The sequence below is a fragment of the Lygodium microphyllum genome, chromosome 3, assembly GCF_053477565.2.
Source record: "Lygodium microphyllum isolate KBCC chromosome 3, Lygodium_microphyllum_v1.1.10, whole genome shotgun sequence".
NCBI classification, from domain to species: Eukaryota; Viridiplantae; Streptophyta; class Polypodiopsida; order Schizaeales; family Lygodiaceae; genus Lygodium; species Lygodium microphyllum.
The window spans coordinates 60,955,502-60,974,964 of NC_141137.1; the positions used below are offsets into that span (position 1 = coordinate 60,955,502).

Consider the following 19,463-nt stretch of genomic DNA (forward strand, 5'->3'; position numbering starts at 1 on the left):
CCTGATCAGCTGTTGTCCTGCCATACTGCTCCTAGAGGTCCCCTTTTGTTTTGACATACTCCTATAGGCTGCATTTTTGTTGCCTGCTCACTCCTCTCAGCTCCAACTAGTGGTTGCAGCACTTGGGATTCGTCTTTGGTGCATGTCACACTCTTAACACCTCCCTCAGCCCACTTTCACGAGAGCCATTGGTTGTTGGATGGTTTTGCCTTTGAGCATTCTTGCAAACCCTAGTATATCTTCACAATCACTAGTCCTATATTAGATTGTGAAACTCTATCGTAAGTAGCAAAAAAGGGACCTTAGGAGAGCCTTCTAATACTATGGAATTCATAGCTATGGCGAAAACCTATTATAGTGAACAACCAAGGCAGCATGTAGATGACCCTGGTCTCAAAAAGTACTAGATATTGAGCTAAAAAATAAGTTACCCAATTGATTAGCTCTTTAAAACAGCCCCAAAATAGTAAATTACTAGAAGTTTCATTGAACGGGGAGCGGTTCTAGAGAGTTTTTGTGTCCCACATGCAAAACCCTAATTTGGGAGGATCATTCCACATCTATAAATTGATAGGCTGCCCACCATTCAGCCTCATCCTTGTCTTGTAGGTTTTGGCCATTAGCCCTCCTTCACTAGCTGACCGATCCCCAAGAATTGTTGCTATGTGGTCTATGCAGTTGCCTAATCTTCCACTATTTCTAATGATCAATTGCCATAATCTTTAGCAGGTCATTTTTGTGTTTTTAGTACCCTTCTTCATTAGCCTCTCCTTTGATTGGTGGTTATTGCATTCGGGATCTCTCTCTAGTGGATGATACCAAGGTTGTTAGGTACGAAAGGTACGGTACAATAAAATACAGTACTAATCGGTACCTTAAGATTTTATCAGGTATGGTATGCTATTAGTACGAAATAAAAAATTGCATTGGTTATTTTGGACTATAGAATAGAGCTAAAATAGCAATGTCACTTAAGTGAATAACATGAATACGTAATAAGGTAAAACTTGATGCGCAACACGTACAATGTGCTACAAGGAGATAGATGGGAGTGTATACATGATACATGGTACATGATATAAAAAAGCAAAGTGTAAGGTGGATGGACAAGGAGGCTCTTTATTCTTTTGAGAGAGAGAGAGAGAGAGAGAGAGAGAGAGAGAGAGAGGCTTGGAATTGCATATTCATCTTGAAAGTTGGGAGAGAGTGTGAGAGAGGCTTGAAATTATGATAATAAACATAAGGCTTGGAAGTTGGAAGATATTGTATGGTCCAAGCTTCATGGGCAAAAAGTAGTCTATTTTTTGGTACGAATTGGTATGGATATGTACGATATGGTTTGGTATTGGATGGGATGAACTAGTACCTACGTAGTAGTAATGCAAGTATGACTCTGATACCATGTTAGAAGATGCGGATCTAGAGCATGACAAAAGCTATGGTGGATGAAAGATAAAGACCAAACTTATAATGACATGGACAAGTAGAGACAAACTGTTACACAAGTGAATTAGGTTCCAAGATGGAAGCTTGATAAACACAATCTTGTGTAGGATCGACAACGACAAGACACTTAACTGAAAGTACAAAGCATCATAACATTGTATTCATTCCATGTGAAAGTGATAGTTAAATACAATGCTTTATAGAATTTGGGTTGTTCCCCTCTCCTCATTGTGCGTATGGGATTCAGGATAGCTCTTCCTGGAGCATACATCGTTTGTCTATTTGGATTGGAGCTGACATTAATCATCTTCAAGCTTAATCAAGATATTCCATTTGCTTACTCTATGAAATCTCTCAATAATCCACTTGCTTTAGCTTTTCCACTTGTTGATGAGGGATTATTCGGATCAATAGATTAGAGATTAGTGCTCTTTCTATTAATCAGAGTCTATTACATTAAATCTCAACATTTATTTCAATCTTGTTTCATCATGGATGCTATTTACAAAGTTTTGATGCACAACCTTGACTTCATTGGCTGAATTTCTTTACTCAAGATTGAAATATTATAAAGGGTAAGTACTAGCAATCAGTGAGTCAATGAATTGCATTGGTAAGACCCTCTTCCCATACAATTTGTCAAAATTTTCATTCTATTGCATTTCATGAAAAGGTTTGAATTGATATTTCAATAATGTATCGCCATGCTGATTGAGTAGAGTAGCATGCTACTGCCATGTTGATATTCCCACCGAGGAAAAATGTGAATGTTGGGGGAGATAGTGAGACAAAAGAGAGGTGACTCTCCCTCACTATTAAAGATCTTGAAGGGATGCAACCAATTGACCCAGGGGGAACTTTACCCACCTCTCGGTGATTTGGAGCCCGTGTAGGGAGCCTATCCTGCCGTTTTATCCCTCACACAAGTACAACTAGCGGAGAATTCAAGATTGAAGTGCTTTCAAAGACTCAAGTACCTTCAAGAGCAAAATAGGGACTTTACAGGACACTGTGGGGTCTTTATAGGTCTTTATTGATACCAACTTCATTGAAGTACAGGTGCAGGTACTATAGGGTGCCCAGAGGTCCTATTCAACCTCTTACAGGGTTTGGTAGCCATTTGGAACTATCATTTTACTCTTAGGGATGGAAACATGGTATTTACACTGGTTGAAATAGGGTGCATGCCTGGACAGCTTAGATTCAAAGATTGAATTGCAGAATTTTCTGTCCTAAACCTATTATGATGTTATTGTGATGCTGCGTGTCCACCACTGTGAAGCCATTTTGGAGTGTTCTAATGACAGTCATTTGTGTGGAGGAGAATTCGGGGTTTTGAGATGCTGATCCATTGTCAGTTTCAATGTCATTATTGCCTGCAGAATTTGTCACAATCACTTGCAACTTAAATGCTTGTATGACACTTGGAGCTCTAGGTACAAGCCAAGAAATACACACCGACTCAACAAAATTTGGTTTGGAAACAAAGTCAAGAGTGAGTAGTGCTCTGGTGGATATGTATCTCAACTATGGCCTCGTGGAAGATGCACACTAAGTGTTTGACCGGCTGCCTGTTTGAAGTACAGCTGCATGGAATGTAATGATTGTTGGGTATGCAAAACGGGGTTTTGAGGGCAAAGCTGTAAAGTGTGTTCAACACATGCAATCTGAGGGCACGTGTCTTGATTTTGTCACTTTTCTTTTGTGCTTAAAAGTTATTGGTGTTACAAAAGATTTAGAGACAAGCCATCTTTTACATGTTGAAACAATCAAACGGGGTTTGGAAAGAGGGCTTTTTGTGGCCAACACACTTGTCAATATGTACGGAAAATGTGGCTTGCTTCGAGATGCCCAACGCATGTTTGACAGATTGCCAGTTAGAATTGTAGTAGTGTGGAATGTGATGCTATCCAATTATGTAGAACATTGCCAAGATGGGTAAGTGTTGAACTGTTTTAATCAGATGCAGCTAGAAAGTGTGCTTGCTGATGTTGTGACATTTATTCTATGTTTGAAAGCCTATGACAATACATGAGCCTTAGAAACAGGCTAAAAGGTACATGCCGAGATCAAGAAATCTGGACTAGAAAGATATCTACATGTGGGAAGCACATTGGTGGACATGTATGGCAAATGTGGTTCTATTGCTGTAGAAGGAAGGGAGGTGTTTGACATGCTGCGAGCCCCCGGTGTTGTGCCTTGGAGTGCAATGATCAAGGTATATGGTAATAATAATGAGGGTGACATGGCCACGAAGTGTTTTGATGAGATGAAATACTATGGTGTGAAGCCAGATTCTGTTGCATTCACTAATCTTCTGACTGTATGTAGCTTGCGTGCGGTTCCTCTATCGTAGCAACAATCCCCTCTTCTGTCTAAAATTTGCAGTTATTGGATGCTTCAAAGGAATTTTGAAGATCTTTAGGGAGACTTGCACTTGAAGCTAGAGCAAAAGATGCTGCTTGTGTTGGATGTGAATGGCCTTCTTGTGGATACTTACTTTGACACTGAGCCACTCCCGAAAAAAGCACCAGATGCCAAACTTGGCAGATGCTTAGGTATTAAGCCTTTTTAATAGCACTATATAAGATATATTTTTGGGGAAGAGTTCCTACAATTTTACCGAGACAACTGTGGTTGGCATATGGTCTTTTGCTCAGATGCACAATGAAAAGAGATTGGTTGATTTTGTGTTGGGAGACAATAAAAAAAGATTAGCATTCTATTGGGATCAATCAGACTGTACGACACTAGATTGAAAGCCCCTAACATCAAAGGATTGTTGAATGTTGATAGATGCATGCGCTTTTTGAATGGTCTCTTTGCGATGCCCTGTGTCATAAAGAATCCAACCCTCATACACCAAGCGTTCATAGTCTGTGAGAGTAAGCCAATTGTTGCAAGCGGAGAAATGGAGGCCGCAATAAGCATGGCAGAGGTGATACCAACCCAATTAGGTGTTCCAACTGTGGTCGTTGTTGTCTCAAGGACAAGGCCGTGAAGCGGTTCCTTGTCAGGAATATTGTAGATCAAGCTGCTATTCAGGATGTTCAGGAAGGTTATGTTTATGATGGGTACACTCTACCCAAATTATATGCCAAGATGTAGTATTGTGTCTCATGTACTATCCACTCCCATGTTGTGAGAGTACGATCTCACACTGCTCACAAGATTAGAGAGCCTCCACAACACTTCAGGCGAAAGGAGGATATGCAAAGCCAAAACCCTCATGTGAATGTTCTTGCTGTCAGGAACTAGATGTCGAGGCCCATTTGGTCATATGCCATCTTGAATTTTGCAGGATTTGGATATCATCACTCAATGCCTGATGTCATAAAGCATGGCTGAAGATTTGGGTGATGATGTACCACTGGTTGTGATTATTTGAGCTTGAAGAATCATGTGGGCAATTAATTCAGGGAAGGCACTATACTATTTGCAGCCAGACAGAGCGCCGATAAGGAAAAAAAAGAAAATCTGATCGTGATTCCCTTTTGCTTGTGATGAATTGGTTTCTGAGTCAGATGATGAAGACCTGAAAACAACCACCTATCATCTTTGATATGACTATAGCAAGACTAATTCTAGACTTGTGCTCACATACTAAATTGACAATCAAAACAACAGTTGTTCTATAGCAATCCGCAATTGCTTGCTATTCATCTTGTCTTTAACATGAATGTGCTCTGAAGTCTTGATATTGTTGAGGGCTTTCAGCATATTGGATTTGGAATAGAGTTTTACCTCTAGTACACACTGGTTCTAATTGTATTGACAGCTATATTGGTTCTAAGTGTCTATTATGTGTTGATTCATCGCTTCAAGTTGGAGCACTATAAGAGTGTGACTGCAGTGGGCTACTATGTTATGTGCACTGAGGTCAAAGAGTTGGAGCAAGCATCATGGAGTGAAAGCACAGCTTTGAGATGCGTTAAGAATTTGATCCTAGCATTGAGTAGCTAGATGAATTTGAGTTTGTGTAATCAACTTTTGTGAATCAGTAAATCAATTCGTTTTGAGTTCTTTGAGTGTTTGCTTTCTTTCGTGCTTGTGATCTCAAGTAAACAGAGGCCTGGGCCCTTCCGGCAATCAAACTATGAGATGAGAATTCTCGATCCATCTCATAATGTGCTATAGCTCGTCAGAGGGCATTGTTGGCTTTGATTTGAATAAAAAAGTTTAGGAATCGGAGCTTCTTACCTCAAGTTGTAGTCAATTTTCTGACAAGGGGTACTGCAGGACTACACTACTATGGCAAGACATAAAGGCAAGAATAAGGCCCATGATGAGTATGCACAACAAATCAGAGATTCCATGCTAGATAATATACCTCAAGAGGGAGATACACATCGACACCTCCCTTAGCTCGCTTCCATGAGAGCCACCGATTGTTAGACAACTCTGTCCTTGAGCATCTTGTACATTTTTTCCTTCATTTACTACATTCATTTATTTACTTTGAAGTTCTCTCTCTTCTCTATTTGTGTTTGTGCATTTTGTGTTTAGGGTTTGAATTTTGCACGTCACTATCAAAGTCTTTGTGTTTAAGTCATGGTTGTACTTTTCACATTTCCTTAGTGCAGACCCTAGCACATCTTCACATGGTATTAGAGCCAGTGCTCTTGTAAAGAGTATCGTGTGGATATTGTGAAGGCTTGGTTTTGTGCGAGGTATACAAACGTCATGTAACTTATTCATAATGTCTTAGACACTTTCTCGGGATCCCATGATGTCTTATCAAGCTTCTCCATCATTGGAGGCCTTGAGTAGGCATTATGGATTTGGCAAAGAAGACGACATCCCATCTTCACCTTCACTTTCTTTTTCTTCTCGTATTTAAGATTTTGGTCACTTAACAGAGGAGTTTGAAAAGTAATTGCCCATCAGGTATGGTCGAGCTTACATCCCTTCTACCAGCTTTGCTACTTCATTTAGACCGATTGGTGAGACTAATCACCTCTTTGATCATGGAGGGCATATGATATTTGGGACCATTGGCAACCCATCTTTCTCATCTTAGCTAGGCCCAGTGTTAAGTTTGTATAACTCCTTTGAGTTGTATGAATCAAAACCCTCTTTTGTTTCTCCTTTTGGTGCGTAGAATGCGGATGATTTTCAATACGTAAACTTCAATAGACTCTCGTTTGATCCACACCTCGATGTCCTCATCTTCATTCCAAAACCTTAGATTGCACTCCACTTTTGTATCCAACACACTAGGAGTTGGACCTTCCATTTCCGCTCTTGGCACTTTCTCTTTCTCCACCCCATATTCTACCTACCTTCACTATATCTTTTCCCCATAGGACATTGTTAAGGGGAATGCTATCCTTTAACATTGTGCCTTTCACATATCCACAACTAATCACTTTCTTTTACCCTAGGATAGTTGTGATGGGTATTTCCTTTACTACCCTCGTGTTGAGAAACCACTTCTTCAGCTTACACATTTCTTTTAGGGTTTTGCATTGTTAGCCCCAAAAAGAACTGGTGTCCACATTTTGGCCACTGTTTGAGTGGGTGCCACATAGTGGTGCACCACCCTAGATAGCTTATGCCTATAAATATGTAGTCACTTCATTCATTCTTACTACTCTTTAGTCATTCTTCACCCCTTTTCCTTCGTCATCGGACACCCTTCCCTTCTCTCACTAGCCCCTTCCATTGCCCCCATATCCTATCAAGAGGACATTGCGGTTCGTGGCTCGTGGTTGCCTTCATTCTTCCTCTTCTACTTTAGGCACCCTATTCCACATTATCAGATTTTGTGTTTTGGAGCGTCCTTTTACCTGATGTCACTTCTATACAACTGGCAACAACATCCGGCTTGCGTTTTGCATCTTCGGAGTATCTTTACTAGTAGGCATCATCTTCTTTTCATCTTGCGTCACCCTAGTATCTACGTTTGGTAGTTACGAGGGCTTCGCACCTTTTGGCGTCATCCTTCTTCTGCTTGTCGTCAGTTTTTCTACACATTCGTTAGGCTCTACCTGCTGACGTAAGCATTCATATTTGCGTTTGGTAGTCAAGAGGCATCTGACATTTGCGTTTTACATCTTGGCTCACTCCTCTGCATGTGAGGATTACGGTTTACTTCCTCAATAGTTAGTGATCATCTTCTTCATTTTCGATGACGTCAAAGGATTGTGGTTCACTCCCTTGACAATTGTCCTTCACCTTCTAGTGATTACTTCGATAGCCCACTGCTTGGAGGACCGTGTTTCACTCCCTTCAGTGTGTAGATTTCCGTAGGTGTTGCCACCCGATTTAGATAGTACAATGCAGTTATCTTTTGAGCTTCGGCTCTGCCGTATCAACTTTTCTTCTCATAGCATGATTCAGTGTATCATCACTGTGTTCTTTTTGTGTTTCTAAGTTTCTCTTCTCTCTTTGTTTGCCATACATACTTTGTGTTTCTCCTTGCAAACCCTATTGTCTTTGTACACCGTTGCACATTTTGACATGGTATTAGAGCATACCTAGCATTTTGACACCGCGGTCACTCACCTCCTCACTCATTTACCTTCTAGATGCAAGGATTTTATCCTTTGTTTATGGTGCGTTGTCACACACTCCATGGGTCACTTTTATGTAGGGATTTCCATCTTTTGTTGCATGACTTGCCACATGCATGGTGGGTTTTCTAGGATTAATTCCCAAGTGTACTCCACTCCTCCACCCTACCTACCTTATCTCCCCTACCCCCATGATCCTTCTTATAGCACTACCACTCCTATTGCTATGGTCAAGAAAGCCTTCAGAGATAAGACTCGTTTCAATGGGTCGAATTTCACTACTTTATTGAACCTGATGCAACAAGTGCTTGAATCTTAGGGCCTTTGGGACCGTGTCCCTGGTCTATAGCCTATATTAGACCGTCGATTAGCTCACTCTAATCACATCCGTCAATGGAGAGCCCACAATGGCATAGTCTATGTTGAGCTAATGCAAGGGTTGTTTCTTGAGTTCCACTCTCAATTACAAGATTTTCCCCTCGCATATGAGCGTTGGAGTAATCTCATGGACTATTATGTAGTGTGAGATTACTCTCGATGTATGAATCTTGATTTTGAGCTTAAAGAGTTTTCCATTAAGGAAAGGGATGATCTAAAAGTAAAGTTGGCCAAATATTGGCGGTTACTCGTTGAGTTTGCCACTATTGGCTCCTCGAAGTTAGATGATGATTGGGTTACATTCTTTTTGAATAAGTTGCATAAAAAATACTTCCATTTTATTCAACACATTATCTTGTTGCCTTGATTATTGATCTTCTATGAGTTTGTCAATTCGTGCGCTACGTGAGACTGCATAATTAAGTCCACAAGAAGTCCCCCACATATTCTTATTTAGAGAGGGATCTGGTTGCCTCTTCCTTGTAAGGGAAAATCGGAGGTAGCAAGAAGTCACAAGATATGAAGGCAAGCCAAAACAAGGGTGACACCTCTTCCTTCGATGGAAATAAAGACACTTAACCCATCTAGCAACAACTCCCTTAAAAAAGAGACCATTGTGATTGCCTTCACTCTTGTTGGACAGTCTACTGGGGCTACGTCTCACGCTGTTGTCCCATCTAATCCTTTTGCCCTAGTGACTGTTGGACATGTGGCATGTGGACAACCTCAGTAGTCTTTATCTGTCAATACTCTTGAAGGATTAGCTGATTGGTTTATTGGCTCCTCACCCATTGCACTCTTTGAATCCATTCCTAGGTCATACTTTGCCTCTCTATCTAGTACCACTTCTCCACCTTGTCTTGCATGTCATTGGTAGCAACCTGTTGATGAATCTACGTGATGGTAGCCACATCCTTAGTCTTTCCTTCTTCATTATTCCGCTGCATTCACTCATCTATACACACTCATTGCATTGTGTTTTCATTTAGCTTTCATTTTCTATTTTGTTTTGCTTTGGAGCATCTCACTACTATGCTCTGTTTTGTAGATTTTGATTTCTCTTGTAAGGTTTTTTATTTCAATGTATGTCTTGCATTTTCCCACGAGGGACATTGTCCAAGTGGCACTTGCTGTATGCACATTCTCATCATGTCACATACTCCTTTGCCTGTTATTGTGCATAACACACCTGGACAGATCATGGGTTATCTCCATCGGCGGTTCTTCACCACCACCTTACCATCCTTCATCACCCTTTCCCTCCTCATCATAGTACCTCGAAACTGCGTTTTGGGGTTGCGAAATGGACTGGCCATTTCGGACCGAAACGAAAATGGCAGACGGGCATTTCGGCATCTTGCGGTCCATTTTGGGGCAGTCCAGCTCCTGCCTCCTCCTCTTCCTCCTCCTTCTACTCCTCTTCTTCTTCTTCCTCTCCTCTCCTCTCCTCCTCCTCCTCTCCTTCTTCTTTTGGCTTTTCTTCTTTTTCTTCTTCTTCCTCCTCTTCCCATTATCTAAAGGCTAATCATGGCGTTGGATCCATATTGAAGGCATGTCACTCCAATCAAGGGATACGAGGGCTCTGATGGATCAAAGAAGTGGTGGTGTAACTATTGTGGATTGGAGAAATTGGGGAGCATTACGTGCATGAAAGACCACTTGGCATGCGTTTCCAACAAAGACATCGGGCCTTGTTGTCCAGACTACAGTTGCCAATTGTTCATTGACATTGATACTTATTACTCAATAGTTACTAGAGTCTAGAGACTAGCACACAATGCTCAATGCTCACTGGACTTTGGAGTTTTGACAGATTATTCCCATGACGTAGTTACATGTATCATTGTATCTTGATTTCACTTATTATGCATCTTGATTCTTGTTTCATTGTTCTTGATGCCAGTCTCCATTGTTCTTGATGTCAGTCTTCACTACTCTTTAGATCATAGATGATTCATGAGTCATAAATTATAATTCATTTTGTTGCCTTAAGTTTTTAAAATCGAGTTTCAACCATTGAGTCTTGACTCTTCAATCTTTACTCGTGAGTCGTGACATGTGTAATGAATCATGATTTCAATCATATGACATGAAGACTCAAAGTTTTGTATGAAATTTGGGTACATGTTGTTGTTGGCATTGATATATTTACATATCCACATAATACTGTATTTATTTTAGTGTACAATCCGAAACGCCGTTTTCCCATTTCCAAAATTTGGCCGAAACTCCAAAACTCCAGTTTTTCCCGTTTCCGTTTTCCCTCTTTCCAAAACTCCCCTATACTATGCTCCTCATCAACACCCACAGCCACTAGAGAGTTACTTGAATATGCATGGCTAGAAACTAGAGCAAACAATGTTTGATTCATATTAGTATAGTTCTTGACTAGGGTCTTTCCACCATCTCTTGTGATGCCGAAAGCTGAACCATGAAGATACCCTGCCCCATAAGCGTGGCATCAGCTATCTACGAGGTGCCTTTTCAGGATGGTGGGACTGAAGGCAATTGCAGAGTTTTCTGTTGAGAGTAACATCCCACAACCTGTTTGAAGGCTGATGATTCTGAGTACTCTGTTGCTTGCACTGACTGGAACTGCTCATTCGAAAGGATGGCTCAAGGCGAAGGGATGGGGGATGACAGTTGGCTACTCCAACACCAGACAAGTGGTTTCTATTTCATGATGAGGAACAGCCTGTTGTTGATCTGCATGTCGAAGACGGGATGAAGGCTGCTGCAAAGAGGGGGGCAGCTCAGGATACATCTTGGGAGGAGGAAAGGGAACATGCAGAACAGCAAGGAATAGGGACATTGGTGATGGAGGAGAGAGAAGTGGCTGTGAGAAGGGAGGCAGGAGACAAGGGCAGGCAGTAGTGGTGGCTGAGATTAAGGATGGCAGCACAGTTGCAGGCTTTCATTGGCAGTGGACATGGAAGAGGCGGGAGGTGAGGGCGTTAGTAGGCTAGTAGGAGAGGAGGGCTGGCATGAAGGGGGGAGGGGCTGGTGTGACAAAACAGTGGAGCAAGGGGCAGCTCATCACTTGTTACTCAAAAAATGCTTGTCAGGTAGTGGTTCTATACTTGCAAAAATACCTGTTTCCTTTACATATATAGCTTTAGACTTCAGGATTTCTTTGCAGGTAGACACCATGTGGCATTTTCTTTGCTAAGATGGAGCCTCATTGGAAGTCTTACAATACCAGGAACACATGGATACTTGTTAGACAATAATTTTACCACCAACACTCCCCTCTAGGTGGATTAGGTGCAGCATGTTCGGACCGATATCATTAAGGGTCTACCAGTCCTAGGATAGGAGGGCATATCTCGGCATGCAGTTATGCAGTATGGAGCCTTCCTTATGGCTAAGCTTGTAGAGGCCTGTCTTATTTCTTGCTGAGCATCCTGCAGGCATATTGGGAATGCTGCTCTTGGCACTGATGGTTTCTTTTCTTCCCTTAGACTCAGACCCGAACACCTGCAAGAGGGGCGCCTCCCCTCAAAATATTAGCCATGAAACAGCTTAGGCATCTCCTATGGATATGAAGGATAATCTGGGAGTCAAGAGAACAGCAGAGCTTGATCGAAACTGGGATCTTCCTCCTCAGGCCACCTGCCAAGGAGGACGGTTCATCCAAGTGTTTGAGGGACAACAGTTCCGACTGCACGAACACTCCATGTGAACATAGGTGTCCCTACCCATGGTGCACCTTCTGGGGCTTAAACGCAGCCTCCTCTAGGTTATGAAGCTCAAGCTTTATGACTAGGCCATCACTTTGGGGATGGCATTGAAGGTTTCTTCTCCACCTCTTTTATGTTTATACCCTTTTCTTTTGCAGATATATGGGCCAGCCAGAAATTCAAATGAACTTGCCATGTAGATAGTTTTAATCCATCTCACTCCAAGTTTCAACATTTTAAGGAATCTTTCAGTTTCTATGTGAGCTGATTTGTAGGTCAAAAACATCCCCAACAATCATATGGCATAATTGAGAATTTGCAAACCTGCAGTAGTATCTAATAGAAATTATTGTGAAGTTCATTCAAGCTTAAGAAGTTTCTCTTGATATTGTTGCTGTCAGAAAAAATTTAACCTGTTGCTGGGCGAATGTGTTTCTTAGACAGATTTGCTTGTAGCAGCTGCAAGGACAGGAAAGGTTGTAAACGTAAAAAAGGGCCAGTTCTGTGCAGCTTCAGTAAGTTTATGCTAATCGCTATAGACAAAGAAAGTTCTTTTGGTTTTGCAAAGAGTACTCTTCATGCTCCTGAGTAATTATTTTTAAGTTTCTGTCATCCTGGTATCTTTGTGCCTAAATCAGTTTGATATTCTAAATTCATTTCAGATGTGCCTTTTATATTGCATCTACTTTTCTAAATTTTGTACGTACTTGGCTACACTTTTTGTCATGTCTGCTTGCAGTCGTGAAGCTTAACTGCTCCAGTTTTTTTCCCCTTGTCCTCAATTTCCAGGTGATGAGTAACTCTGCTGAAAAGATTAGGTTGGCAGGGAATCCCAATGTTTTGGTATGTGAACGTGGCACAATGTTTGGATACAGTAAGCTTCAGTCTTGCTCATCTGATGAATACACATAGGGTAATCTTCACCAAGCTAGACATTCCTAGTTAGAATCAGTTAATCAAATTATTGTGACTTTTGAATAGAGAATCTTTACTGAACAAGTCATAAGTTTTACTTTAGTGTCAGCATCTTTTGATTTGAAAACTCACATAGAAATTTTGAATCTTGATTCACTTGTTATGCCTGGATATACGTTGTTGGATATGCAACTTCTCTAATTATCCTTTGTAATGATGCAGATGATCTTATTGTGGATCCTCGTAATTTGGAGTGGTTAAGAGAGTCAGGCAGCCCTGTTGTAAGTTCAATTTGTGTTTCAAGTCTTATCATCTTGAGATTGTCATTATGCTATTTATCTGTACTATAATTTTGAAATGTGAAAGTGGCTATACAAGTATAAGTGCCCTCTGTATACATGATAGCATAAACTTAGTGATGCAAGAAAAAACTGAGCATGAGAAAATGTATGTAGGACGGCAAGACTAACAGGGAGTGTAACTGATTAGTGGTGTAAAAGCGAGCCTTTTTTCGAGTCAAGTCTGGAAAATTAATTGAAGAAAAGTATGACATAGTTGGAATTCATGGAACCTAAATTAGTAGAAATGATAGAATCTTAAATAAGAAGAGGGTTATAATGTTGCTTGAGCTGTTGAACCAGAAATCCCTCACTGGAAATGGCTTGTTTAATTATGAATGTTTTAGAACAGTGTATTAAACAATCTCTCACATCTGTAGAATTGAGATACAGAAATCATCTTTCCATTTTTTATTCAAGAAAATAACTGCTATCAGTTAAAGGCAAACAACTAATTGAACAGGAAAAAAGGAGCTGGCTGCTCTGTGGTGTGACTAGGATTTGTACAAAAGCTTGAAGACCATGAGATAGGGGGACTAACCATTGTGGGCTACATTACTTAACCACAAATGGGCCAGATTTGCAAGCAGCACGGAAAGGTCAGCGGCGCATATCATGGTCCAGAGCAATGCAAATCAGCAGATACTACTTTGCAGATATTTTACAATAATGGCAATCTGAATATGCCAGAATAGTCAAATAAGGAAGGGATTTAATGACTGCGAGATGAAGACACTTACAATATAGCAATATATGCTGCAAATAATTAGATCCCTCAATTAACAGCCACTGTCGATGATGGTGAATGGAAAGGGAACAACTGGACAGTGCCCCAAGAAGTGCCCATATACTCTATGCTAGTCTAACCCACCACCTGTCAGCACTGAGAGCAATCCTTCTAAGGACACAACCACTTCAACCCTTCACAAACAAGTCCATATACCTACAGCCAAAGTCCAGACAACTAGCCTAAAGGCTACACTTTTTCACCATGTTGCAAAGGTAAAAGTCATGTCAATGCAGCTGTGAGAGATTGAGGGAACAAGAAAAGAAGACACAATCGGGTCATTAGAGCATATTTCTTCAGTTCACCATCATCCTTCATGCATGTCTGTGGATCTTGTTTGCCACATGGCACATGCAATCGTATTGAGCTTCCAAAATACAGGGGTATTTGTATTTCTACTGTGGTGCAACCTACTCTTTACTACATGCCCCCCTTGGCTACCCAAGTGCCAATATTGCATTATAAAGAGCAGTATACACTTAAAACCAATCCGTTTTCCAATAAATCTTGCCATACGTGCAAAATTTCTTTTAGTATAAATCTAAAGCAGTTTTATACTTGCCACTTTCACACAAAATTGTTATATGAATGCAGAACACAACTCAAGTGGCTCCTTAGAGGGGCCAACTTTAAGGCTCAATTGACAAAAAGTATATCAAAATGGAAACCTCACAAGATACATAGAAGAAAATAAAATGTGTACGGTAATATGAATGCATGCTCAATAGGACTCTGCAGGAAGTGTGTTTTTCGATGCTCTTGATCAGATTTCTTACTCTGTCATATGGTTGATATGTAGCCAACTCTTTAGGAACACATATTGCAGTGCACACATGCTAATTGTTCTTCAGATACAAATAACTGTGACATATTGTCACATCACATTGTCTCATTTCACTAATACATGTCATCACAGTTTGATCTTCACGAATTACATGGGAGTCATCGTTAGAAGTCCCAAGAAACCTCTCCATATGACATATCACATGTATATATCACATAGTGTACGACGTTTCAAATATGACATAACACTTCATGTCATTATATAGTTACGGTCAGGGTTGTTGAATTCATAGTAAGCTACAATGAGAACACAGAATCTGAATTCTAGGCATCTTCTCAACATCCAACAAAGTGCAAAGGAGCTTCCTCTCCCCTAACACAGGTGCTTTCTATTCCTCCTATGTATGCTGATGATGTGGCATGGTTCTCCACTAGCATTAGTAGTAAGGAGCCCTTGTAGTTTGCATTTTGTGAAACCAATATCCTCGCAGTTAGGATATTGGCGCGTAGGCTGGTCACAACTTGTCTCTCCTTGTGCCTATTCATAAATATGTAAAATATCAAAGTATAGTTGAACATTCCACTTTCGTTGCATGAGGATGTTTTTTGGCATGTAATATGCCTTGGAGTATAGTGATGTGCCAAACATAGAGGCGTTTGCAGATTGAAGCTGTGACTCATGATACAAACTAGTACTAAAACTGGCCTTCAAAAATAATCTAAAGGACAGTGAATATAAACTAATTTGCATACATTAAAAAAATTAGCAAATAAACACAAGACTCACTTAGCAAGAGAGCAAGAATACTCTTGCATGGTAGACAAGAGATGATAGGCCCCAAAGGTTAGTGCCCCTTTTGGTATTTCTTTATCATTATTCAAAGCTTGCTTAAATTACAAGTGATCTATTGCCACAAACCGGTACTCTCTTGATGCTATCGATTTCCATGTGCCTTGTGCCATGAGGATGTGAAAATTTGATGCTTTTCTTAGCACTTGATTAAGTGTTAACTAAATTCGCAAATGGGAGGTGCACATGTGATGTGCAAGTTAGTTATTTCACAATGACGGGCTAAGGACCCTGAGATGTTAGTGGGTATCAAAGGCAAAAGTGAATAAGTTGTATTTGATAGGTACAACCTAGTACATGGTGACTAATTTTGGCCTAGATAATTTTATTAGCTATTAATGTGAGCGGTGACATTAAGAACTTGGGATTAATTGATTAATCAATGCCATTTCAAGGGCTAATAGATGCTTAAGAATACTTGGGTGTCAAATTGGACCAACCATTTTAATTGTTGGATAGTTGTTTTTCTGAGCAATAATTAATTTAATTGGGCTGAAAAACGCATTTAGAAGGCTGCCACACTTAGCAAAACTTGCCCATGCAAGTGAAGGAAAGACCGTCAAAACTTGACCCTGCAAGTAGTGGATCCTCATTCCATCATTCCAACATTGTTGAGGTGGGAGAAGAAGAGAGAGAGCCCTGCTATTGCAATCTTCCAACCATTGGTGATCAATCCAGCCATTGGAGGCTGTTAAAGAGCTACTTTCAATTGATCAAGAGGCCATTGGAGGTAGGTGACAACAAATATAGGGTCCACAAGGGCAGGTGATTTCATGTGGGGCTCCTATTGATGGTGGGTTGGAGTCAATCGACAATTCGCAGCAGGGTAGCCTTGAATTTCAGCCAATTTTAGATAGTAACATTTGCATTTTTACGTGATTTTTGTCTTGCTGTAGTTAGTGTTTAATCAGGTGATTTATCATTCTATTTGAGAAGGAAGGTTGGTTTCATGGTTCCATCGTCGGGATACCATTAATTCCTTTGAGTTGGTGGTTCTGAGGCTTTTGTGTGTAAGCCAGTGCGATTGCATTTTACTAAATTGATCAGTTGAGCATTACAATAGGCATGTCTTCAAACAATAAGATGGGATCAAGCAGGGATGATATCTCTCAAGCTGAAAATGTTACAAAGTGTTGGAGGAAATGCAATGCCTAATCTTGGACAAGGCACTAAGCATGGGCAACAAGCTAAAAATGCAAGAAATTGGACAAGAGGTGGGTCCTTCTAGGCCTCTTGAAGCTAACGATCAGTAGGAGGGAAAGGAAATTGATGACCAATTTAAAGATTAGTTGAGGATAGTAGCTAAAATGTTAGTGCAATTGGTAAAAGATCCTTAGTTTATGCACTTTTTGAGCCACTTAAAATAGGGCAGCAAAGGCACGAAGAAGATATCATCTTCACGAGCTTTGGGATAGCAAGATGCACCGAAGGAATAGCCAATGTAGCAGCATGAATTCCAAATGTGGGTAATGAAAAAAAACAAATGATGCTAGTGAGGCAATCACTTGGGACAATTTGGTGGCGGTTCAATTTTCCAAGTAATGGCTGATAATGCTTTAGCCATGGGGATGCAAGGATTAAATATATTTGGTATGCAGTCACCTATGCATGGTATGCAAGGCCCAATGTATCTTGGTATGGCAAGTGGAACAAAAAACTTAATGTATAGCAATATCAGCATGATGTTGGGGCATAAAGTGGCAAGTTTGGTGATGTAGATATGCAACCCGCTATTTTTGGGGCTCATAGTCTTAATGTTGGTCATCCAAATGCTTTGTATATAGTGTTGATCATGAGGGAAATGCAGCCAATGTACCCTTTTTGGTAGAAATGTGAATGTTCCAAGGATCTATGTGGTCTAGGGAGACAAAGACCTAGAATCTAGTGGAGGTTTTGACGCAAGTGAAGTTAAAGTTTTCATGTGCTTCTTGGTGAAGTTTCAATATTGTTTCACCTATGATAGATGCAAATGGATGGAGAAGGTGACATGGCAAATCATTCTTAGTGATACACTTGACCTTAATGTGTTTTAGTTGGAGCGGTTTTTTGGATTAGGCTCTTTTAGGCTCGGTAGAGCATAGAAGGTCCAAAGTATTGCCTAATATTCAAGGGGAAGGTTGCACACCTCCACTCTCCTAATGATAGACAACAACCATGTAGTGGATCTTGGATGTATGTGGGTATTGTATGGTGAGAGTATTTCTGCCATTGGGATTACTATTTAGTATACTAGTCACTACGAGCCAATATGCAGATGTGTATGATTTGCACCTAGGTTGTCAATCGACACATTTGCAAGGTTATGGACACACATGGCATACATGGAATGCACATTTAGATATGATGTACATTTGCAAGGCATATATGGGAGATATGGATTGCATGCAATGTACATTTGTAGGTGATGCAAGAGAAGTACATTTACGTAAGTTGCATGCGGTTTGCAATTGGTGTGTGATTTGCATGCTTATCATGTGGTACATCATTGCTATGAGGCACTATTTATGCATAGGTTATGTACTACTTTGCCTTGGCGGTTAGAACAGTGTTGGGTTTTGATATGTGGATGCATCTCCTAAGGTTTTGGTAGTGCTTATGATTCATGCATATGGATCGTAACTAGTTTAAGTGGTTGGAATTTCCAACATGCAGAGGGCATGAGCATAGTTAAGCAATAGGTGTACATGTTGTTTGACTATGATGCCTATATGTATTTCAAGTAGTGGCAATGCTATTGACGAATTATAGTGCAATTGAGGGTGATTTCAAGGATTTCAATGGGAGGTTTGTCATGTGGATAAAAATTTTGAAGCTTTGCTTAACATTTGATGAAGTGTTCATCAAATGTGCAAATGTGAGGTGCACATGTGATGTGTAAGTTATTTCTTTCACAGTGATGGGCCAAGGATATTAAGATGTTAGCCTTTAATGTTAGTGGTGGCATTATGAACATGACATTTGTTAATTAATTAATGCCAGTTCAAGGGCTAATAAATGCTCAGTAACAAATTGGCCCAACCAATTTAATGGTTGGCTGGTATAGTTTTTGTTCTGAGCAAGAATTAATAATTAAATTAAATTTTCGAATTAATATTCTGAAAACTATTTCAATTGGGCTGAAAAATGCATTTAGAAGGTTGCCACTTGGCAAAACTTGCACATGCAAGCGAAGGAAAGGCTATTAGAGGCTGGTGGAGCCTCATTCCAACACGGTGGAGGTTGGGAGAGGAAGAGAGGGAGTTGCTGTTGCAATTTTCCAGCCATGATGATTAGCTCAGCCATTGGAAGTTGTCAAAGTGGGGTGCCCCTAGCTGATTAGGAGGCCATTGGAGGCATGTGACAACCTCGGTAGGCTCTCTATAGATAGGTACAACAAGGTTAGGCCACAAGGATAGGCGACTTCATGTGGGGCTCCTATTGGTGGTGGGTTGTAGTCAATCAAACAATTCAAATTTCATAGTAGGGCAGTATTAAATGCCAGCCAATTTTGGTGATGAAACTCTGAAATTTCTCTTCCTCAAACTTCCTTTCATTCTCTCAATTAATTCACGGCTTTCCTCAAGAGATCTCAACCAAATTCAGTCCCAAGTGTGTGTAATTGAAGATTTTCTGCTACGCCTAATTTACAACAAAAATTAGATTTACCAACCACCTTGGGAAGGGTGCTAAAAAATTGGGCCCTAGTACTTGAAATTTAGGAGCTGAAATTTGGGGATTTCAAAGAATTTCAAGAGGCCAATCAGCTAACATTAACTTTGGGGCAAAATTGAA

The 19,463-nt window shown here is 40.5% G+C and overlaps 1 protein-coding gene across 4 annotated transcripts in view; it reads left to right on the forward strand.

The window, feature by feature from the left end:
• LOC148038403 (2-dehydro-3-deoxyphosphooctonate aldolase-like) overlaps positions 1 to 19,463 on the forward strand; it is a 90,018-nt gene that overhangs the window by 18,332 nt on the left and 52,223 nt on the right. For all 4 annotated transcript variants that reach the window (XR_015689488.1, XM_087671541.1, XM_087671546.1 and 1 more), the window contains 3 exons: positions 12,460 to 12,534; positions 12,809 to 12,893; positions 13,157 to 13,215. Coding sequence is in view for 3 of the 4 variants with exons in the window: in XM_087671541.1 (XP_087527667.1) it covers positions 12,460 to 12,534; positions 12,809 to 12,893; positions 13,157 to 13,215 (219 nt within the window). In the remaining variant the exon portion in view is untranslated. The remainder of the gene's footprint in view (positions 1 to 12,459; positions 12,535 to 12,808; positions 12,894 to 13,156; positions 13,216 to 19,463) is intronic.